The sequence below is a fragment of the Pithys albifrons genome, chromosome 3 (assembly GCF_047495875.1).
Source record: "Pithys albifrons albifrons isolate INPA30051 chromosome 3, PitAlb_v1, whole genome shotgun sequence".
In the NCBI taxonomy this organism is placed as follows: Eukaryota; Metazoa; Chordata; class Aves; order Passeriformes; family Thamnophilidae; genus Pithys; species Pithys albifrons.
In genome coordinates, this window is record NC_092460.1 from 92,983,532 (window position 1) to 93,008,166 (window position 24,635).

Here is a 24,635-nt window from a genome sequence, read left to right on the forward strand (position 1 = left end):
ATTTACCTTCACAGATATGCTTGTAGTTCAAGTTGAGGGGATTTGGCAAGTGTGATTCCTCAAAGTGAGAAAACATCATCATGGGCTATTGTAATGGATTTGTTGTGCCAGACTTTAGTTTCTCAAAGTAGGCCTTGCAGTGCTGTGTTTCTGTGCCAGTAGATATAGAAGGGGACATAGGCTATGCCAGCTGACTCAAACTGACCAAGGAGATATTTCATACTGTAGGACATCAACACAGATATAAAGAGAAGGTGGAATGGAGGTGCTCTTTCTCTCTGGTGGTGGCCACTCTTGGGACAGCTGGGAAGATCCCTCATTGCTGCTTTATGGGGAAGTAGAAATTTACTGTTAGCTTTTACTCTTGTCTCTGTGTGTGCATTGCTTTTTGTTTTGTTTTGCTTTTCCTCCTTTTCTGTGTAAATATAACCTGCCTTACTGTAAATTGCAGTTTTTAGGGTTTTTTTTCTTTCCTCTTCCCTCTGGGAAGGGGCGAAGCTGTGTTGACTGGGTGGACACTTGGCATTCAACCAAGGCGAAACCATCACAGCTATGTGTATGTATGCTGGATATGCTGAAATTCAAATTGACTAGAGATATTGTGAGAGTTTATAATTTATATACTACAGATGCAACCACATTAAATGTAATCCTAGATGGTTCTTCTTCAACCACAGCTTTTCAAAGATGTGCGAAAACACTTTCAAAAATCTGAAACTGCTGCCGAATTAATTGACATTGCAAGTAAAGAGATTTTGTTTCAAAGGAGTTTTCTGTGTGTTGCCATTGGGGAAATCTACTAAAACAAGTTATTCACAATGGTTCTTTAGGCCACAGATGTTCTGAAGTAGGATTTGTGACTCAACAAACCATTCATTGATTGAGGGTTCTCCTCCTGCAATTAAATCTTCTCTTTTTAGGCAGGGATAAGAACCTCAGGAAATCTAGGAATCAGGCAGATAAGGCTCCTATGCTTCATCTACGCTGTTCTGCACCTCTCACTTCAGCCCATGTGCACAAATGCTTAACAAAATATTTCCTGGTTCAGCATTACATTAGAGTCATATCTCAAAGGAGCAAAAGTGTTTTGTGAAATGGGATAACAGTGATGGATTAGGTTGATATTTGGTGAATTTGTTCTTCAGTGTGTATATCACTGTAGAAAGTTGATTAACTCATAGTCACCAGTAGGTTTACTTGATATCTTTCTGTTTATAGTGCTAGTCAGATAACTTATTTCCTAAAAAATTTAAAATTTAAAAAAAATCACTCATTGCTAGAATTAAAAAATAAATATCCCCTAAAGGCAAGATGGTTTCCTTTACAGTAAATACTCATGTTACGAATTCTCCATTAAAAACAGCAATTTGGTGAAGTGAACAGGATTCTAGGGCTGATAGGAACTGCAAACATCCTGCTAGGTTACAGCTGTAGAAAAGCTCACTTTTAGTGCCTCTTATCTGGACAGTGCAGCTTTCAGAGGCATTTGCGCCTTTTGGAGCCAGAGACATGAGTTGCATAAATAACTACAGCCTCAGTGCCCCAAGGTAGACTAAGGAGATTGCTGGACTTTTTAAAACTGACTGTCTGTTTTTTAGGGGGAAATTGATTGATTCACCTCTCCTATTTCAAAATAAAAGAAAATAAAAGAATAAGAGAAACTGTATAACTGTGCACATTATGATAATTCAAGCATTTCTTCAAATATGACTGTTAACTTTGCTATTCAGGTAGCTGGGTGCAGGGCAATTATTTTTCTCTCTTGCCTACTTAAAGAGATCTGTTTCATGCTACAAAACAGTGGTGTATATCCCAAAAGCCTATTTTGAGGTATACAAGCCAGGAATTTCACAGCAGGTTAGCACTCTCCTGCCTTGATGTCCCAATAGAATCTGAGAGCATAGTAGTTTGTACAAGGTGACAGTAATCTCCTTGACAACAAAAGAGCAAGGCAAAGAAAGTGTTTAGGCCAAGGGATCTGGCTTTTCCCTCCTCACATAACATAGTAGAGTTCACAGCTTTATCCAAATGGTTGTTTCTCAGTCAATTTCCATAATTTGAAATCTTCTGGGTTTAATGACCATATTCCACTCTCAAAACACATTCATGCAGCAGATGATGCTCTAACCATAGCTCCCCAAATCTACCTGACATTAATGAACTAAATCTATTCATTACTCTGGGTCACAGTTTCAAACTTCGTAATTTTGTATGAACATCCTTCTGTCCTAATCTGTACTCTCTGCTCAGGAAGTACATGGTAAAGGCCATATGTAAATAACAATGCATGACTAGTGATCTGCACATAATCATACTGTATGGGGAAAATAAATAGTAAGAAATCACAGAAATTATTTCAGCCAAAAATGGGTTTTAATTATATTTATAGTTTGACAACTTCATGCACATACAAAATACATCAAACTCATAATGAAAAGAAGCAGACAATGCCCCCAAATATACAAAGAAGCATTTTAAATAACATTATGTACGAGCACATTTGTGCATATCCTTCGAAAATACATTGTCACTCTTTCTCTCATAGGTGTCAGAACACTCTTTGAATGAGACCTTGTAGTTCTGAATTTTCACAGACATTGCAACCATGAAAGGAGCAAGGTGTAAGCTAAGAAATTAAATTTTAAAATGTAAATAAAGATGTAATGGAATTTTCCACATGAAACCACTAAAGGGATGGGGAGCTAAAAATACACACTCTCATATTAAATTAAGAATCAGGATTTCCTTATCACATATTTCTTGAAATCTCAGAATGAGACACAAAATTATATATATTCCATGAGGTTGAGATGCTATAATTCTTTTCTAATTTTTCATTAATGATACATTTGGAACTAGATACTTGCAAATGAATCAAAAAGTAAAAAATAACTACCATTGCTGTTTAAAAGAAGTGGACTCCATAATTGATCAGAAAAGGATTTCAGTGGTATTTTAAAATTATGCTTTTTTCCATCAAGCATGCCAGCCAGGATTGTATTGGGGATTAAGTATAACAAGGAATGCTTGTTCTGTGAATGTTCTCTGCCATAGACTCCAGTGTGACCACTTTCCATATAGCTGTCAACAAACAGAGGATCCTAACTGCAACTAAATTCCATTAAACTGTCACAGAAAAGTGAATATATCCAGTATCCTCTATAACCCTGTTTTCCTCATACTCCAGTTGTTGACAGTGTGTCCATGGGCTGTTTTCAAACACCAGGACAGTCTCTGCTCCTGGAGGAGCACTTAAAAGCTTACTGGTCCCAAGAGCAGCAGTGAGTTTCTCTCATCAGCCTGTTTTCCAAACATTGATTCCTGCATTTGGTACAACAGCAAACTGCAAATCTCTGTCATCCAAGCTGTTCCCTGACTAAAAGTTGAAGCTCTTTGTAGCTGATATATGTTCTCAATGGCAGAAGAATCTATATCAGCTTGGTTATTTCCTTTATTGGCATTATGTTCTCATTTTAGGAATTAACCAATTTGTGACTCATTTGTGCTTATAACTTTTTTTTTTTAATTTCCAATTAAAAAAAATTACAATGTCCAATTCACATTGTAACATCAGGTTTCTCGGGTAGTGAAATGCTAGTTTTTCTGAATTTTCTGTATCTGTTTCTTGTACTTTTTTTTTTTTGATAGGAGACCTGGATTGTAAGTGACTTAGTTCTTTTGATCTCTCCTAGTATCACTCACAAAAGCAGTAAAGCAGCCCTTTAGACCAGAGATCACATATCAGAAAAAGATTTATGTGGAGCAGATCCTGAAACTACAGAAACACAGCTGCATAATGCTGTTTTTGTTTTTAATCTACATCCTAACTTTTTATGACTGCATTTTATCCCAAAAGCACGATAACAACATAAAGCATCACTTACTTTAAATGCCGCCTTTCCAGTATAAATGACTTCCAACACTGCTGTCTAAATCTCTGGATTTACCACATGGAGACCAGAAGTGTTTGCTAAAAATGAACCAGCTGTGGATCTCAGTAATACTTCTTTGCTTACACACATTTCTTCAAAAAATAAATTTTAGTATCAGATTTTGCTTTCTTTTGCCACAAGAGGGCGATCCTTTAACTCGTGTCATCACTAATGCCATGTACTAGACACAAGATGGGCTCGTTTTCTATCTAAACCATTAGTTCAACTTCTTATACAGATACATTGATGAATTTCATTCTGTCTGTGTTCTCAGCATGCATTTGACTTACATCAAGTTACCAGGCAATATTATTTAGCTGTGAGAGCACATTGCACTTCATAAAGGATTGATATGAAAAAAAAAGTGGGAAGTAAACAGGATTTCATTATCTTCATTATCTTTAGAAATAGCAGTACACTGTATTAGCAAAACTCATTGTTCTCAGTGATAAACTCAGACAGGTAACAATCAAAAGGAAAGATCTTAAGATGTGTCACTTTCAGAAGCATGAGAAATTTGTGAAACAAAGGATATGTTTTTCATTCATTTGTGAATGCTTAGCTATTTGAATTTGTTAAATATGCCATCATGTGCAACAATATACAGCGCAAGCAAGGTCAACACAGGAAACTGATTCAAGCACTCAAAGTCTGAAGATTGTCACGTCTTCCCTAACACAAAAATCTGATTGCATTGACTTACTTAGAACCAGATAGTTGAGAGGATTTTGTTTAAAATGCTTCTAACAGTCATCATGAGTGTACAATATAACTTACCATAGCTTTTTTTTTCAGTCCCAATATTTTATATATATAAACCTGTGTATTTTACTCAAGCCAAGACTGATTTCTCCAACTTACTTAAGTCCTTTTGCTCAGAAACAGTGGATGGATTTTGTCCATCAAGAGTCAGCTATGTTCCTGGGCAACCGGTAATGCTCTGGTCTGATCCTTGCCTTCTTCTCCTGAGGGTTGGCATATTTCCACTTGGATGGAGACATTTTCAGCTTTTTTCTCTTCTTATCTGTACACCACACTTTTTCACAGTATTCTTCCACCCTCTGGAAGTTGCTGTAACCTATTAGTTGAAGAAATTCCTTGTACCATGGCTTTGATGCCTGAGGTATACTGCTCTGCATTGGGCATGGCATTTTGTGAGGTATCTCCTCCTCATAGTCTTTATTGAACATTTCATCTACACGTTCCTCCTCAACTATTTCCAAGGTGATTTTCCTGACAGTGTGAACAATGCTGTGTTCCACTGTCTGACAAAAATAAGTCCCTGCATCCAGCCGATGCAGCTTCAGGAATAAAAGGCCAAGGTCCATTTTTATTATTCTATCATCTGTCTTTACCTGAAAAAAAAGTAAATTGATGCAGTTATAGAGCACAGGACTTTGCTATTACATTAAACCAGTGAAATTATTTCTGAATGGTGCTTTCAGGAATCTAATATTACATTTTGAGAGAAGATTAGAGATCCACAAACCTTTAATTCACAGGGCTTTCTTATAACAAAAATGTTTACTTGAAGTAGAGACTGAACTGTAAAAGGAAAGCAATCTGAAGAATCTGGATAGCATGGAAGAATGTGTAGTGGAGCAGACAGTTCCCTGTTTTCCCACAACGGCTTAGTGACTTGTGGCTAAATCATAGAGGGAAATAAATTAGAAACATACAAATAATCTACTGGATGAAAACAAACGGGCATTTGCCAGCTGACCTGTGATAAGTGTTGCTGTCAATTCTCTTACAAACTGGTATGTTTCTGATGTATTTGTATATCTAACTGCAGGACAATTGTGATTTTAAAGCTTCTGTTCTGAGTCTGGTGTTTCAGTTCCCCCTACCACTCTCAAGGGACAGGTTGTGGAATACAAGGCATTTGCATATGGTGGTAAGGAAAGAGCACTGAGATGTCTAATCCAGTAGCAGAAGTGTTCAGGACAGTGATACACTCAGCTTTCTCTTTAATAATAAGGTGATGAACTTAAACAGAAGTACTGGGTTACAAAGGAATCAAGAGCAGCCCTGAAAATAAGGACTTTGGGGTAGTGGGGGTTGAGAAACTGGATGAGAGCTGGCCATGTCCACTTGGGTCCAGAAAGCCAACTGTATCCTTGGCTGCACAACAAGAATATTTGTGTCCAGCTCTGGAGTCTTCAGTCAAAGACAGACATGGACCTGTTAGACTGGGATTGGATGAGAGTCAGAAAAATACAAGAGGAATGAAGCACCTCTCCTATGAAAAAAGACTGAGAGAACTGGGGTTGTTCATCCTAGAGGAGAGGAGCCTCTGGGGAGACCTTAGTGTGACCTTTCAGTACTTTCAAAAAGTTGGGTACTTTTTACCAGGTCCTGTAGTGACAGGACAGGACAGTGACAGGGGCAAGGGTTTTAAACTAAAAGAGGGTATATTTAGATTGAAAATAAAGAAAACTTTTTACTGTGAGAGTAGTGAATCACTGGCACATGTCATCCAGAAAGACGGTGGATGCCCCATTCCTAGAAGTGTTCAAGGTGAGGTTAGATAGGGTTTTGGGCAACCTGGTCTAGTGGAAGGTGTCCCTGCACATGGCAGGCAGTTTGGACTAAACAATCCTTAGAGGTCCCTTCCAACTCAAACCATTCTGTGATTGTATGACTTTACCATTCTACTACTCTATGCTTTTATTTATCTTTTTCTCATGACCATGTAATTATTCAAGTAAAGTACAATAACTTTCAGGGAGAAACATTAAAACAAATTCATCCTAGTAGTATAAGATTAGAGTCCGTTTGAATTTACACTTGTGGTGGCCATTGTCTGAACCAGTGGGTTTGAAGGTATGTGTATTTAGTAGGACACCCTCACCACCTTACAGTTCACCACTTTCTATGAAAGACCTGATTATTAGTTCTGTTGTAAGAATGTTTATGGGTAAAGAGGCATCTTCCAATTAAATACATGAGGAATTGGTAAGTGTGAAAAACCATGTAGAGATTAGGGATTTGGACAAAAATTTGGGCATGAATGGATGTTAAACTATGTTAACGTTGGGAGTAATATGTACACATTTGACCCCTGCAATAACAACCAAGAAAAGTGGTGGATTCTATTTTGTTTTGAAATCTTAAATAAGCTTCACTACATTTCTAACATCTGCATTCAAGATGCTGAATGCAAACACCAGATGAAATTCTCAGATCTATTAATTCAAGAGGCCAGAAAAATATAATGATCTTCCCTGACACCCACATACATTTCAGCAGCTGCTGACAGGCCTTTCAGTGAAGATGTAATACTTTTAACAGTAGGCTCTTTCGCTGAAAAAGAAAAAAAGTCAGTATATATGAATATTTACCTCTTCCTTCTTAGTTTCATGTGCTCGTTGGACAAGCCAGATTACTTTCGCTTGTAAGGTCCGAGGGGTGCATTCCAAAAGGGTGCTGTTGTACTCTATTCCATAAACAAGTCGCTCCTCAGTCTTCTCCAAGGCTTCACCTGGAAAGAAATAAATGTTTAAAAAACGTGTCACTGCAAATACTTGTTACACTCCACATTCAGGATATATTTACTTTTAGGAGTGAAGCTTAATTCAGATCTAATCAGATAGCAACTGAAAAGTAACAACTGGTAAGGTCTGACCTACTAAGTAAATATTCCCATCATCCCAGACTCTTACATCATCTGACCACATTGTGTCATGATTCACCTAAGATTAAACACAGAGAAACAGATCTCAGCCTTTCACACTGCTAATTTCTTGGGCCTGGTTCTCATGAATAGCTAATTTCATTTTCACTCAGTGAAACAAAAGGATTCAATACATGTTTAAATATAATAAATAATTCATTTTTTAATGCTACGAATGAGAGTATGTAACCTTTTGTAAAATTAAACTCTTAAAAACTATAAATAATCAGTATTATACATATCTAGGTTATACATGTGTAAAATGAATGCATTGTTTTGGCCCAAGGATGCTAATAAAACCAAGGTGAATGAACTTAATCAAAATTCAACTCTGCTTTTCCATCCAACAAAATACCTGGAGGAAGATAAGCAAGTTGTTACACTGGAGGAAGCCAATTGCCTCATTAATGAAACCATCTTATTCCATAATTGTGAGAAAGGTTCTTGAGACCAAATAGTTTTAAACCCTAAAAAATACACTGTTTTATATAATTGTGATTTCTCTGTTGTATTTACAACTTGATTAAAAATTAGTATTTCATATTGGAATATACTTTTCCAAAATGTACTATATCTTCCAATGGACTTCATTTTTAATGAAGCTCTCTCTGGTAAAGTATCTATCCAATATTTAATATTCAAAATATTGTTTCTCTGGCTATCTTTCTGGAAAAACCTTTTATAGTTTATTTCTTTTCTTATATGAATATATTCTGTGTTATCCTGCAAAATACTGAGGGTATGCAGGCAACTGTTTTCTCTGTTTTGCCATTCCCAATACCAATGTTTAAAATCATCACTTTCTAAGATTTGGACAACAGTATCAGACATACTAATGTTTGTGGTTTTTTGTTTGTTAGTTTTTCGGTTTTGGGGTTTTTTGGTTTTTTTTTTGAGAAATCTTGATAATTATTACAAATAGACATTTCTGCTCTGGCATGTCGTTGCCCATGTCTGTGCTATGGAGACCCTTCAATTCTGGCTAAGTATCCTGACATTATTTCATACTCATTTTGGGATGCAGCCCTGTTGTTTCTTATTCCTGTCCCATCTTTGTGGTTTTATTTCTCTTGGAAGCCACTGAGATTCATTAAGCACATCTTCAGTCTGAATATCAAGGCTTCAGGACCACATGAATGTTCTGAGATGCACCTGACCTGCCACTGAAACAGTCAATTCTTAGATCTGGATGGCCTGGCCTCATCCCCACAAGTCTTATAACATTGCAGGAATTGCCAGTGAAAAAACTCAGGTGAAACCATGGTCTGGATCATACTACATTCTTGGCAAACTATGCTGTCTGTTCCAGGCATTTACTAGCAATTTGTACATGTGTGACTAGATTACCAATGAACTGCTGGCCAAAGCACTGCTGTGCAGCATTTCCATGGCGAACGTCTTGTCTGCGGAAACGTCTGGAGGAGAAAAAATAGAATTATTTTGGAGAACGTGTTTAGCTTACATATTATTGGCTTTACTAAAGTAGCATTAATTAAAAACATAAGGAGTTAAATTAGCATTGTTGTGAGAAGTACTCATTTATGCGTTGCTATTTTCTCTCCACTAAACCTACTGGGAATCACATCTGAGAAAAAGAAACACACTTGTCTGCAGAAGAGTCCAGTTTATGCATAACTACACTGAGACGTTATAAATATTAAAACAAGATTCTTTGACCCAACTGGATAACTTTCAATCAATTGGGCCTTTAGCCTGTATTTTGGATCTGTATTTCCCTGGAAACCAAGAAAATTTTCCTTTTTTAATTTAGAACATTTTCCCATATTTGTGAATGGTGGTTCTTTTATTTGTCACTCATGTTATTTTTTTTTTCACTTGAGAATCTCAAAGCCCAGGGGAAGTACTTTATTTCATTACACCTTTACAGCAGACAGTTACTAATCTCATTTTTCTCAACAGGGAAACAGACACAGTCATGACTTGCCCATGCCTAGAAAGTGACCTAGTGGTAGACCTGTGGTCAGAACCTGTGAGCCTTGGTTTCGACCTGGAAATAATGCAAGTGCTTCTGAAAGAAAAATAATTCTGAGCATTGAGGTTTGGGGGGTTTATATGCATTTACATAAAAAATGAAAACCATGATCATATGGTGCATTCCTAGAAGAATCGTGCTTTAACTCTGAGTGACCTGATAAATAACATTAAGATTACTTAGCTTGAAAATAAAAGTCAATTGGAATGCTGTATCTTGCCTGATATAGTACATTCTACAACCTGAAATTTAGCTTAACTAAGGGTACCTTGTCTATATTTGCACAAAGAGTAATCTTACACTGTATAGCCAGTGCCATACCTAACAAATTAACCCAAGAAATATGCAAATCTTACACAGCACGTATGTGTACAGGATAAATTATATATGCTAGAAACAAGCAAAGGCTAAGAGGTCTGTTATTCTTTGCATTTACTACTGAAGTAATGTTTCTCTCCAGTGTTATGTGAACACAAAAGACAGATCTTTTATTTGGCATAAATAGAACTTACTGGAATTACTTGGATTGATACTATTTAAAAATCTTGTCCATGGATGTTACTCATTGCATGTCTAACCTAGCAGTAGACAGTGATTATTTTATGAGTTCTGTCATCTGATCAAGTGGTGTTGGTGGACCAAGAAGACAGTTTTAACCTCTACTGATATTCAAAGTAGAACCAATGTTCTGCCATTGTTGTTTTGGGAGAATCTTGAAATTCAGTGGGGACTGCACTAGGCCTTTTAAGGAAAAAGTGCTAAAAATATGTGCATGTTATTAAACAAAAATGGAGTTTCTGAGGTAGCAACTTAATCATTCCCTGGGAGTTGTCATAGACATGTATAGATGCTGCAGCCATGCCTATTGATAACTCTGCAAGCTGTTAGTGCTGAATAATGCTGCCACTAGGTTTGCATGTCTGTGGAAACTGATTGCTCAGAGGAGAAATTCTCCTGCACAAATACACATAAACACTATAGGATGTGCATTAGCCTTGAAAAAAACAAACAAGAAAACCCTGCTGCTGTCAGGCCCAACAGCCCTATCTAGCAGGAATGGGACAGGTAGCAGGTATGTTCAATTTACTTTTCAGTTCCTTAAGGTCACGGTAGAGTTAAAAAAAATCTTAGTACTGTAAAACAGGTTTATTTCTCCAGTTGTCAGAACTGTTCAAGAAAAAAAAGAAATTGTTTGATGGAATTGTACTGTTGTGAGTGTGAAGACTGGGAAGATACATTTAGCAGTGCCTTCAATTACTACTTTCTTGAAGAGAAGAAAAAAAAATGGGAAGAAATGCTGAAAGAGAGGGAGATGTTAGGAGATAAACTCATTTCACAAATACTGACATAAGCCTACTGTGGTTTTATTTTCTTAGAAGTTATTGTATTCAGAATTCCACGAATAATAGAGTACCAGACAGTCCCTGAGACAAACTACTATAAAGAACAATTTTCAGAGATTACTGAGTACATGGAAGTGTCTTTTGCAGTCTGTAATTTCATGAACTTAGATTTCAGTCAGTAACTCAAGAACATAGCAAAAATTATGTCCAAGAAAGCAATACAGTCATCATCATCATCACCATAATTTTCATGATTCTTTCTTATTTCTTGGGAATGGATGAGGCAAAGTCAAAAAGTCATGAGTAGAAAAGGGACCAATGTGGTTTGCATAAGTAAATCAGTAGACGGTGCGCCTACTGGTGGAGTGGATGATGGAGAAAGAGGATAGAGAGGGAGAGTAGCCAGGAAAGTGACTGTCAGCTTCTAAAAATTAGGTAAAGAATCACAGTAAATCTCCCCAGGCTCAAAGACATCTTAAAATTACTTCAGCCTTTTTTCAGCCTGGACAGTAAGCTGGTAGAGTCAAGAATCTCACTTGTAGAATTTAGTGCTTGTTCAGATAAAAATTGAACGTGCCTAAATCAGATTGCAAAGGTAACAGTAAACTAAAGCATTTCTGGACCTGTACTTTCCCAAGTGCACTTTGTGAAATTTGAATGCAATAGAAATTCCTTCTGGCATCTGAAACATTTGTAGTATGCAGGAGCCATACACTTGTAATTACCATTGTATTGTAGTGTGCTGTTCTCCCAGGATCAACATATGGGATTTCTGGCAGTTCTTATTTGTCCTTAAGTAAATCCTACATTTAATTAATTATCTAGTCTATGCATGTACAAGGAATTATATAAAGACTTTCACAATTTGAAAAATTAATCCCAGATATCAAGCAGAGGGGTTTTCTATTTATGCTTCATTTCTCTCTACATCCTTTACGTGCCTTATTTTACAGATTTCTATTTAATATTTCTCTATACTTGTTATACCTTGGAGGCAATAGGATCTAAAGCAGATAGCTTGTGAATCAAAGTGAGGAGGACACCTTGTACATTCCTACCTAGTTCAACTCTTCACCAGTAGGACTGCAATTAAAAGGAGAGCTCTGAGCTCTGCTCTTACTCACTAGCAGCAATACTCTTACAAGTCGGAAGTCCACCTAAATGCACAGTATGACAGCCAAATTTGAGCAGATAGAGGTGGTGTTAAGGCCAGCTCTAGTGTATTGTAATGTAATGCACAGCTCCACAAGTTCCAGTGAAGGGAGGGATGTCAGGTGGAATGAGTGCTCTGCAATGCCCCTTGCATTCATGTTGCTTGTACTACCATGTACAGCTTGAGCAGAAATCTGGAGTTCTGGGAAAAGGCCAGATTAAGATATGAATGCTCTGGGATGTGGCATTAATTCTGCCTGGAGCCCAAGGAAGACATGGCAGGTTTATCACATGTTCAGTGCCACTTGGTATCAGAAAACTCCACGCTGTCTACCAGGATCTGCCTTTTCCAGCAGTCCTCTTCACCTGGCACCTGATGGGAAGCAACTTAAACCAACTTCCATACACATGTTTGGAGGAGCTCTCCCTGTCTCCCCACCTACTACAGAGTTAGTCTAAGCTCTTAAACTGGAAATGCTCTGAGTTTCAGCTATGAGTTGAAGTCAACAAAGCAAATGCCATTCATGACTCTGAATACTGTTAGTCTTTCTGTCTGTTCCTCAAACTATTAGATGCAAAACAAGTTTTGCAGACTTCAAGAACATTCAATTGAGTGCAAATCCCTTCTCCATTGCTGCAGTGCTTATCTCAAGAGAAGGAGGGTGATAGCAGCAGTATTTTCTTCTTTTAGAGACTGACCTGCTGAATGTCAGGGACGTAAGGAACAGGAAGGTGCCTGGGGTGCTGCCCATATCACTCAGCCCTGGATAAAAGTGTGTGTCAGGGGACTTAAAGGCTCCTACTCTGGAAATTGTCTTACATGAGAAATATGCTAAACATGTACAACAGAGTTCAGGGCTGAGTGAGTTTCTGTTATCTTTTCTTGGACAGTAAGTAGCCTGTGGAAGAAAATAAATGGTGATGCTGTTTGCAGGCTAACACGCTGCTGAGAAACTTTTTAACCCCGCCCTTCTCCAAATGACTTTTACAGTCATTAGATGAGTAACCCATATGTTTTATAATTATGATAATCTAATTTCTGCTTATACTGTAGGACATTAATTTACCTGGCTCACTATATAGCTGCTCATCTTAATCTAGAGCTTGAAAATTTTAACCAGACATCTCACACCAAGCAGACAACCAGAGACCAGTTCTTCCTTTTACATCTACTTGCTAGAGACATGAGAAGACAATGCAATCCTGCTTGTAGGAGTGGTGTAGATTTCCTACTTGGTTTAACCTATGCCTTAGTGCAGTAAATCCAAGAGATTCTTGCCATAGACTGTATTTCTAATTTTTACTTTTTGATATGCCTTATCCAAAAAGTCATGTCACCCAAGCATCACTGTATTAATTATTTTTTTAATAAAAATCTACAGAAATTTCTGTTGTGCCTAACTATTGTCAGCTTGCATTTGTTTGAGTGCATCCAGGTTCATGAAAAGATAAAATATGCAGGATAGAAAATAATAAAAAACAAAACCCTACCTTACTGGTTTTCCTTAAGAAACAATAACACATTTGGGATACTATGACTTGGTTTTGATTGAACCACCTTCACTAGTTGTCAAAACTCTCTTTGGAAGTGACTCAATTCATTCTAATCCTTGCAGTCCTTGTAGGTGTAATATATATTTAAACATATATTTGCAGAACCAGTTATTACAAAAAAAGCTACAGAAAGAATTATACATTACCAAAATTTTGCTGATTCAGGTTAGAAATTACTCTATTTAGGTGGCAAAGCGGAATAAGTTTAGTAAAAAGGTCTAGATTAAAACATGCATTTTCAGGATACTTGATTTGTGTAAGTGAATTGCAGAAATTGGGTTTGAGAGGGAATGAAAGAAGATAGGGAAATGACTGCAGACAACAGAATAAGTGAATGGTGATAGAGAGGAGGAATCTTCACAAGGAAAGAATTAAAGCACTGAAATCAGTTTTGTGCTTTGAACTGGCCTCTAGAGGACCTTGCCTTTCAATTTACTGAAAAAAACTAACCAGAACCTTAGCTTTTGCAGTAATTCTGGTTTGATTTTGGCTGATGAAGGTATTGACTATTAACACTGTTATGGTTCTTCCTTGTTTTTTTTTTTTTTAGAAATTCTATTCTATATGTTATTGATGTGTGATATACTGGCTGCATAATACTATCAAAGTACGTCTTTGATGTTGTAAATTATCTTTTCTCTGCACAGGAAAAGATGTATAAGGAAATTAAGGTTTGTTTACAATGTAATGCAAATATTTGCTAAGTGATTTACCTTTATTCATGAAACTAGTCCTGATACTGCAGTTTATGCCATCCTGTGAATTTGGCTACTTGCAATCCCCTAAGGTTATGCTGATAAATTAGCAGCTGATATCTCACTGTTCAGTTATTTGTAAAAAAGGGAGATACGAGGTACTTTGTGTTGCAGCAGGAACTGTTTGTGTAGATATTTTGCAAAAAGTGCATCAGAAAAAACAGCAGGTCTCACCTCTTTGCCTGCATCCCTGTGGGATAGTAGCGGGAGCAGGAGATCCCATCCCAGGCACAGTAGGGATCCCGGGCGAGGCAGCAGTCGGCGCAGGCTGTGCCATACATGTCACACTGGTGAAACTTCACTTGTGCTATGACTGACTCAGAGCCAACGTAGAGCTGTTGCTGTAAAGAATATACAACATAAGATTAAATTCTAGAATTTCCACTAAAGCTTCTGTTACCAGTGCAGTTATTAAAAAATGTTAGATCTGTCGTTGCTTGCAAGATGTGCATCCAGCCTGTGCCCTGAGGGAGGCACAGTTACTCTGTAGGAGAATATCTGATTACAGATTAAACTCTTCTACACGAGGACAGAGAAACAGAAAGAAGGCAAAATGAACAAGTTTGTTTTGACATTTCCTCACATCTGAAGTTTCAGCTCTGCAAGGTTTGTGTTTGAATAGGCAGAGGTTTCTTTTTCTTCCTCAATATTTCTAATGCCTCCCTCTTTGCACTTCTCTGTCAACTAACTGATCTGCAGAAGAAAACAGCTTGACATAAAAGACTTTAAACAAAGAATTTCAAATATGTCAGAGTTAAAAGCAAACTCAATTTTAAAATGGGAGTTTTCAAGTAAATTTAACTCTTGATGTGGCTACTTAAAATATGGTCACATGTTCTCATGCACGATAGTTCTATGACTTGTATAATCCCTCAATGCACAGGAGATAGAGAGTTTTCAATTTTTTTTTCCCATTGCTGTGCAGTCTTTCCTTATAAATTAACCAGTCATTATCTATTTCTTTAATGTTTTGGAGGTTTTTTTGTAGAGTATTGGGGTTTTTTCAGCATTAGTACAGTTTGAATCTTCTGAGTTCACATAAATGTCCTTTTCAAATGAAATGACAAATGATTAATCTAATTCTTCAGATGCTGGCACAATAAATTCAGAGGAGAATATCTTGAATTTATAGGAATTTGAGAAAAAGTCTTGTCACTGATGAATGTAAATTGAACACAGAAATATCCAGAGTGCACTGCAACAGAAACAGCTTTTGCACAGCTCACTTCCACAGTTTTACCAGTCAGAAAAGGGATTCCTTAACTGTTTTTATTCTAATGGCCAAACTTAGTCCATAATTCTCACTCATTGACCAAGCTTTCAATATCTGGTATTTTAAAATTACTTAAAGCTGGAAAATACTGACAACTGAATTAGGCTATCACAAAACACAAATTCTAATCCAGATAGTTCAATCTAGTTTCTAAGTAAAACTCTAATATCTGTATAGATCTCAGAAATTTAACTTTCAGAGATGCCAAGAAAAGAAAATAGGAGAGGCTGGTAACTGCAGTGCTTGAAGAATTCTTCTGCTGAAGCAAACCAGATGATAGTAGCAGGAACTCAATCTGCCAAATGGCATGAAAATGAGACTGAGGATACTTGTTTGAGGGGAATTGTTTGTTTGCAAAGACTGCACTGTGATTGTCCCAGAAGACATGGAAAACACTTCCAATGAGACATATGAGATGGGATTTTCTCTTTTATCTTTTAGCAGCGTAAAGACCCTTCAAAGTCTTGGTTCATCAGTGGAGGGCAAAAAAGCTGCTGATATCTAGCCAAATGAACATCAAAGAAGAACATTCTTTCCCAGTTTCTGCAGATAACTTGCTCAGCTCTGAAATGAGATATTTCATTGTACCATGACTTGGTGAAGACTGGTCAGTGTTATAAGGATATTGAGACATAACCAGCAAAGAGGTCTCCACAGGCTCAGTAACTCCAAGTTCAAAGGAGACCAAAAGGCTCAAGGTAAATAAACTTTTTTAGATATACTTAACTTACTTATATTTCCACTGATTTTGAAGACACAGTGCCAGCCTGTCCCTAACATATTTTTCAACATTTAATTATCCTCAGAAAACTGTATTCTATTTCAAGAATAAGTTTATCTATATTTAACAAGCTAAACTTGGATATTTAATCTGAGATTGTTTCACTATCAATGTTCAAAAATCTCCATACACAATGTAGGAAGTCACTTCACATGTAGAATATATATCTGGCTCTCCTGTTCTCCATCAGTCTTCTCTTTGATATCTTGAAATATTTAAGATAATTTTACTTCTCACAAGAAGTTTTGTTCTTCAACCACTGGATTTCTTTGGTGGCTTTTTAACATTTCTTTCCAGATTCTTGAATTAGTAACATTAGAAACTCTCTTTGGAGCCAGATGTAATGAAGGAATGCTACTTCATTTTTTTGATAAAGTATCTCCTTTTTATTCTTCCAACACAACCCTTCTACCATGACAATTCACTGAAACTTAAAGGTAAGGCAAATATCTGGAATGACACCGAGTCTTTCTCCAGATGATCAGTTGGTTGCAGTGCTAGACAATCTAGTCTTCAGATTTGCTTTCACAGTACATGGAAAAGATTGATGCAGAAAATATTTCAGAATACTTAGATCCAAGATCCACCTCTGAATCACCAGAGGACTTTGTCTTTCCACATTACCTGCAGGAAGAATGTGAGCTGGCTAAGCACCAAAATAATCTTTTGGGCCACACTCATACCTCCTATTAATACAATTCTCATCCTTTGTTACTTGTGTTTCACTATGTTTATGTGCATCTATATTGCACCAGATGTCTGACATAATTGTTAGATATGGTTAGCATTAAGATGTAACTATCCTCAGATAATTTTTATGGCTTCATGCTGAGATGATACAATGATATGATATGGATGAGAATCTACCCACAAGTAATAAATTGGGTGTTCATTTTAGCAGAAACTAGCAGAAACTCAAAAGGGACTCAGATACAAACAGCCCTACTGGGCAGCTGAGCATTTGGAGAGCCAGCAAGGTTCTTTCTGCACTGACATCCCCATGAGCTGAAATCTGTCTGCATTTATCACCAAGGAACATTTCTGTGCATTGCAATATCCACCAAGCTAATCCCTGCCATGATTACTATGACAGTAACTCACGAAACAAGTTGATTTTTACTTGCTTTGATATGCACAACAGTGTGATCTAAGGACATTTAACTAGAATTGAAAAACATAAATGTTTCATGAAGGATCAGAGCATATAGCCATAAGTTTGCATTACAGAAATATTGCATGTATCTGACCAGATCTCATTATAGATGATGTGCATCTGTCTCTCTATGCATCTGTCTATCTCTATACAGTTTACAACTTCATTACAATTAAGTCACAAGCTTTGTATTTCAAACTCGTCAAATACTTACCCTTTTGGAAGAGATTTCCATAGAAATAATAGGAACTGGCATCTAAAAATAGGAAATATTTACATACTTAGTAAAAAGAATGTCTTTTTACTATGGCAATAAATTAGGCAAAATAGCATTGATATACATTTATTACATTCGACTTTGCTAGATACTTTTAATTTCTTTAAGAAAAGTGTAAGGAAACTGTGAATCTCAGAAGTATTGATTTAAAAGAGTTTATTTAAAAACAACCAGTCAACACTTAATTCAGGATTATCAGAGTTACAGGAACACTACAACTTTCCTGTCAAACAAGACATTAGCTCTTGCCACCACTGAATCTCTTTTGTCCTACTTGAGAGTGATAAGTGGAGTGTTCTTTTTAACAAAACATTCACTGAAGATAAGATAAAAATAGCAGGAATTCCTTCTTTTACCATTATCCTCTATGCCCTCTGCTCAGATTTCCAGTACCAAGACATAGCCCCTAATAGTTCTATTGAAAAACAACTTTATCAAGAGGGGCAAATTCTGTGATTTTCCCCCTAGGCAACGAGTCAATAGTTACACTCCCTAAGTGTAGGAACCATATTTAAATATCTAACTTTTGATGTTAGATTTTCCCTAGGGTTTGCAGTAGCTTAGCCTCCTGCTTTATATGCCTAATGTGACATGATGTGAATACTCACTAAGAGAATTTCATTATATTAGCTTTGTCACATACCAAACCCTGAGCTTTAATCTGGTTCTTCTCAAAGAGAACAGTTTTGCCTCACTAGGACTCAGGTTTGCCCACTGTAGAGACAGAGTAACTGATTCACTGTTTGTGAGGATTGGGTATTCTATCTGGACCTCATTTAAGCTTCCAAGATTGTAGTGGGCACATTTTTGTGCGTGCAGTTATACTCTTTTAATTACTTAATTGGATATGAGGGAAAATTAAATAAAATGCAATAAATTCTAATCAAAAGTATCACTATAACCTCTAAGCATGTAAACAGAAAGACAGCAGAACTGATACGCTTCAATATGCTTCAGTACTTGGGTTGTAACTCCATATTAGAAAAAACTTCATTTGAAAATGAAGTTTTCCTGTCACAAAATAACTAGATTATTAGAAAATTTCTTGCACACAGCTATTATATATTTGACTATCTTCAGATCTTTTTTAGATATTTTAACTCTGCAGAAAATTCAAGACTTATATACATGCTTCATATACAGTACAATTCACCTTGAATACTTGCAGCTCTTCAAGAATCACTTCCTCCATTGATTCTGTCTCTTGATTGTAAATTGTTATGACTTTCAGCACAATGCCGTTATCTGGGAATAAATTTAAAAAGAGAAACAAAACAAAACAAAAGGTTATGATTGGAGGAAACATTTACATGGCCTTCAAATGCCTTACATGACTTCTTCAAATTGCTATTGGACAGAAATTTAACAATATGTACAGATAGTTGCATATTGGTGAGATTAATGAGAAGTCCTACTCTTAGAAAATAAAAAAAAAATTTTAAAAAATTAAAAAGGACAATTTGTCCCTGGACAATAAGAGTCAACTGAAACATTTCTAAGACACATGATTAATTGTATTTTTCAAATGCTGGGTCATAACAAAAGGATCATAGAACTTGACCACATTTAAGAAAAAGAAATGGGAGTATGTGAAAGCTGAGTCCATGAGGCAAACAAGTGTAAAGTAGCTTTAATTATAGGATCAGACTGTTTACACTAGATAGGAAACTACTAATATCCTTAATTGCTGGCAGCACCTCCGTTCCCCCAGGCAAGAGAATGAAAACCTTCAGGGGTTCATTGTGCACAATTCTCATCCTCCTCTAGGGAAACACTGAGCTGTTGCTGAGCTGAAGGTGTTACTCAAACAAAGACAAACTAAAATATCTAAAATACTATGGCACATTGGAGTTTAGATTTATCAACCTCTCTGTCACTGCAATTCTCATGGGAAATTAAAACACAAAAATAGCATCTGGTCTTCCACTATTTCGGCTTTGCCTTGCTGGCTATGAATAGAATGGGCTTCCACTCCTTAATCTGAAAATCTGTCATCAACAATGGTGAATAACACTTCCTTTCTTCTCTTACTTTCAGTCACCTTTGATTTACAGGGGAAATATTAAGCAGGCAAGCACTGGGAGAAATGTTCAGCAAAAGATCAAAGGGGCAAACAAAAAGAGGAACCATTAAACTGGGGTCATACACCATTTCTCAAAGAGAATGTGTAATCAAAGGCATCCATTTTGTGATGGGATAGTAAAAAGAAATTGTATTCTGAGCTCTGATTTTCATAAGTAAGTCTCTCTTCCAATCCTGCTGACAGACATGTGAAAGCTCTGATGTTCAGACTTCGCCTTTGATGAACCTTTCTAACCTGCACTGCTACTCTAAGGAAACTTTTGCTCAGCTGTAAGACGTTGCTTACTTATGTCACACAGCAGGCTGGGCTGGGATTAAAAAAAAATAACTTTTTCCAACATTATATTGCCCAAAGAAGCAGTGAGTTTTCTGATGGGAGCTTTTCCAGAGTAGAGGTTGCAGGTTTCCTTCCAGAGTTTCCAAACCCCAAATTCTTTTGCTGGAATTTCTTGCCACCTGCGATCAGACAGCTTGAGAAGACCAAGCAGCTGTGGGGGGCCAGTCCAGCAAAGCTCTAAAATGTACACTCGACCCCCTTTGGATTCAACTTTGCTGAACAGAGGACTTGTGTACAAGCATATTTGAAAGAATCTCAATCAGAAATGCAAGCATAAAATATGAAAAATGTGAAATATGCTGTACAGAAATAAGCAACACATGATGCAATGTTTTATAGACCACAGTAAGTCCAATAGCAAGACTGCACTGAGGCCATTTAACAGCTTAGAAATAAGATAAATAATATAAATAAGCCTTTGCTATTCTACAAATATTTTTTGAATGTTCTCAACACTAAAATGTGCTTATCAGAGGAATTTCATTAGTAAAATATAATTCACTGTAACTGCTTTCCTAGACAAAATGGTCAAAATGATTTGTGATACCACTCTTGTTGTTAAACTGATTAAATGTGAATGTAAGGATCCTTGGATTTTTTCCAGACAGATAAGATGTAGCTAAAATCTTGTCTAGTTCCAGCCTTTCCACTTATTTTCCTAAGTTTTCTTATTTTTCAAATGCCACTTGGATATGTAGTTTTTTTCTCTGTTTTCTTAGACTTAGGGCAGGCCTATGTTATATTTTGCCTTAATTGTGTTTGTTTGGAAGATGTTTAAAAATTCTCTTTAAACAAGCTTTCTGTATCTTATGAAAATGGCACAAAAGAAAGACAACAAAACTTGGCAAGAAACTTTTAACAGGTATTTCCTGTTAGAACATTGGGTATTTCCTCCTGCCTTCCTTGAGCTGTGTTATAACCCCAAATCTGGAACCTGGCAGGTTTGGGTTTTTATTAATGGTATTAGCTAGACTGGTCTCCAGAACTGGGGAAAAGAAACTGTGGAACAAAACCTGTAACTTGACCTGATATGTTTGAAAAATCATTATCACCTTTGTTAGTCTCAGGTTTCCAGGTCTCAGCTCAGATCTGTGTTCAGATACAGGATTGTGTTCTGAAATTCAAAAAATAAGGCTGGTTGTCCAGCAATTTAATTTAAGGTTCTTGTTGGAAAAGAAAAGAAATTAAAATGGAATCTTAAGATTTTCTTTCTAGTCTTTAAATGTTTCCCTACCATTATTTTCCCATATAACATTATCATCACAGTGAAGCACATGCCTAAAATGACTAACAAATTCTGTAAGATGAGAACTAGCACAGTCGTACACAGAAAGATTGTTAAACAGGAATGTTGTACTGATTTCCTTCATCTTGGAGACAACAAAACAAAACTAAACAAACAAACAAAAAAAAACCCCAACCCCCCCACTTATTAAATTTTCTTTCTTGTTTTCTTTGATTACCTGTGCCAATGAACAAGACATCATACTGCCCATCTTCAGCTTCCACTCTGTCCACTGCTATTTGTTTAAGATTGTACTTTCCATCTGTTTTAACTAGTATTGGTCTCTTATGAACAGGCTTGATGGGCTGGTACATCAGTGGATGACTCCTGGCAAAATGGACAGCTTCATCAGGGTAGTCTTTAGTAGTAGTGTACAGACCTCCATTCACCTTGCTGGCACACTACAAAACCAGAAAGTATAGATTATCCTGAAGGTTTGCCAAATAAATTGTCAGGAACAGCTCTTGTTTTCAGGTGTAAAGTCAAGTCTACAGAAAACCTGACCTATAAACAAGCACAGAAGACCACAGTAGGAATTGGGACAGCGAACGCTATGCATGCGCGGATTATTAATAAGGAGAAGAAAGGGAATGCTGAACAGAGCCTTTACATTGTCATGTTTAGAAAAAGTGAGTTTTTCCCTCTTTGACATACTAAGAGAACAAATTGTAACATTTTTAGAATTTGACAAAAGCCATAGTGCTTATGTCTTCCCTAAACTCAAATCGAAGATGTAATCAAAATGACCACTGACAGAGTTAGGAGGAAGGGGTTTCCTGCCCCAGCAGAGTCACAGCCATGCAAAATCAGCAGAACACTAGTGCTTGAAATCAATCTCTAGTGTTATTTTTTGATTGCAAAATGTACTACCGTAAGAAACTAAGCACACTTAAAAATTATGCCAGCAGCAACCATAGTTCTTGATTTCAAGCATTCTAGTAGTATTAGGTTTGATTCTAATTCCTAATTCACAATGACAGTATTATATATCACAATTTAGCTTCAAATACCAATGTTTGCATTGATCAATCTACCAGTTTGCAAAGCATATAAACTTTATGTCAATGACTGATTAAAAGAGGCTTAGTCCAATGTGCAATTAGGGATAATTTAATGACTTAAAGAGAGAAGTTAATTTTAGGATGCTTTTTGAAGGAGCTAGTGTTTCCCAGCTTAATATAGACTCTATATTTCCAATTTGCTTCATAATGTCTAATTCAAACCATTTACGATCAAGCTGGAAATATCTCAGCAACCATTTACTTTCTCCAAAGATTGTGTGTTTTTAAGAAGCATTTCAAGAAAAGCCACAGTAGCAGCCTTTCCCAATTTAAATTGGATTTTTCAATCAATGGAATGAAATAAAATACTCTTTGGAAACAGAAATTTTAAACTTGTGGTCAGCTGTAACTGACAATAACAAACTCCTGCACTTGTCAAGGGGGCAATGTTTGTTTCCACTTTTTGGGCTTAGCTACAGGAAAGTATTTGTTCAGTGTTGACTTAAAAGTAATTGTCTAATCAACCTAATGATGGAATTTCACTGTCTGTTTGCAATAAAGAGACAGAGCTGGAGCATGAAGACAGGCTAAGCTGCTGCTTCTCATGCCCTGTATAGCATATCAAGTGATTAGGCATTGCCAGGTTTCCTTTACAAAGTTCTAGCTTTGGAGAGATTTAATAAAAATAATCCTTCACAGGCTTTTCATTTTTAATTAAATAAAATCAAGTAGTCTATAAAGGAAAGAGTAGATGCAGCTGTCTCTGAAGCCTATCAACACCACTTTTGATGCAACTGATGTAATTTCAAGAACCAGTACAGCCTAAATGAACTAAAAGAATCAGCAAAACAGGGGCAGATATTATAGCAGAAGTAGTGCAGTGGATTTCAGTGTCTGTCAGAGCCTGTGCAACTCTTAACAGTGAATTTCTGTTTCCTTAGTTTTAAGCTGTACTCTCATTCCTTATTGACCTATTCTTTACTCATCCAATAGCTAAGATCAAAGAGTGCTGACTCTCAGAGATGCTTAATAGTAGGTTATTTCTGATGTCTTGTCACCATCATTCCTGTAATGGGAAAGGTAGTGGGACTCAGTTTACCAGTATGCTGAGCTTTTCTTTGGAGGGTGAAACCCAAAACTTGGCTACAGCCTAAAACATGCTTTCTCTTCACACCATTGGAAAAACATTGGAAAGACCTCAAAACTATGCCCTAAATGAGTGGTCAAAAATGAATCAATTAATGCTTTGTTAGCTTGCAGAGCTAGCTCCTTCAGCCTCTGTTGTGCTCTGCAACATATAAAGAAAAACATCATTAAATCTATTAACATCCAGGAACGACCTGGTTCCTCAGCAAATTTGTTCCATGATATGGGGAAAATGGTTTGCACTTTTCTACTCCTTTTGCAGCTCCTATGCCTTGCCTCTTGGGGAGATGACAATCCAGTCCGAACCAAAGGTGGTCAAGTCAGAGAAGCATTGAAAGCAAGTGGAACTTAGGGCAGCCTTTCTGTAAATCCTTGTCAACTTTGTCAACTTTGCTCAACTGCTGGCTCAGCATTCTCTCCTTGCCAGAAAACCACCATTTAATATTCAGTGCTAGGAGATATCGATACAATAACTGCAGTCATTAATACTGAATTCATGCCTGTGTTTAAAACTACTTCAAATAATATATGTGAGGTGTTCTACTGCCTGGAAACAATGACTACCACTTAAAAAACTTGGACTGTATCATGTCTGGAAAATATACAGCTATTCTACAATCCAGGCATGGTACTGTCTCATTATTTGGTAAAACTGCAAAAACTATAAATTCACTCTGCCAAAACTCAAATAGAAAACCAATAATTCCTTTGACTTCAACCATTTTTCTCAAAATGGGAAAATTTATTTATCTGATTTTCTATCCTGTCCCAATATCAATGACTTTGATCAAACAAACAAAAAATCATTTGGTATTGATGTCGACACAGCCACAGTGGTAGCTCATTGGCCAAGAGAGTCAGATCATATTCATGTTTAAATCCTAGATAATATCTT

The 24,635-nt window shown here is 36.7% G+C and overlaps 1 protein-coding gene across 1 annotated transcript in view; it reads right to left on the reverse strand.

Moving 5' to 3' along the window:
- Window positions 1-3,625: 3,625 nt before the first annotated feature.
- Window positions 3,626-24,635, reverse strand: part of SEMA3E (semaphorin 3E) — a 136,979-nt gene continuing 115,969 nt past the window's right edge. Inside the window, exons 11-17 of the mRNA XM_071550105.1 lie at window positions 21,772-21,994; window positions 19,043-19,134; window positions 17,827-17,868; window positions 14,580-14,746; window positions 8,956-9,023; window positions 7,277-7,416; window positions 3,626-5,287 (exon numbers count right to left, since the gene is read on the reverse strand). Of these exons, the coding sequence (XP_071406206.1) occupies window positions 4,835-5,287; window positions 7,277-7,416; window positions 8,956-9,023; window positions 14,580-14,746; window positions 17,827-17,868; window positions 19,043-19,134; window positions 21,772-21,994 (1,185 nt within the window). The 3' untranslated portion in view covers window positions 3,626-4,834. The remainder of the gene's footprint in view (window positions 5,288-7,276; window positions 7,417-8,955; window positions 9,024-14,579; window positions 14,747-17,826; window positions 17,869-19,042; window positions 19,135-21,771; window positions 21,995-24,635) is intronic.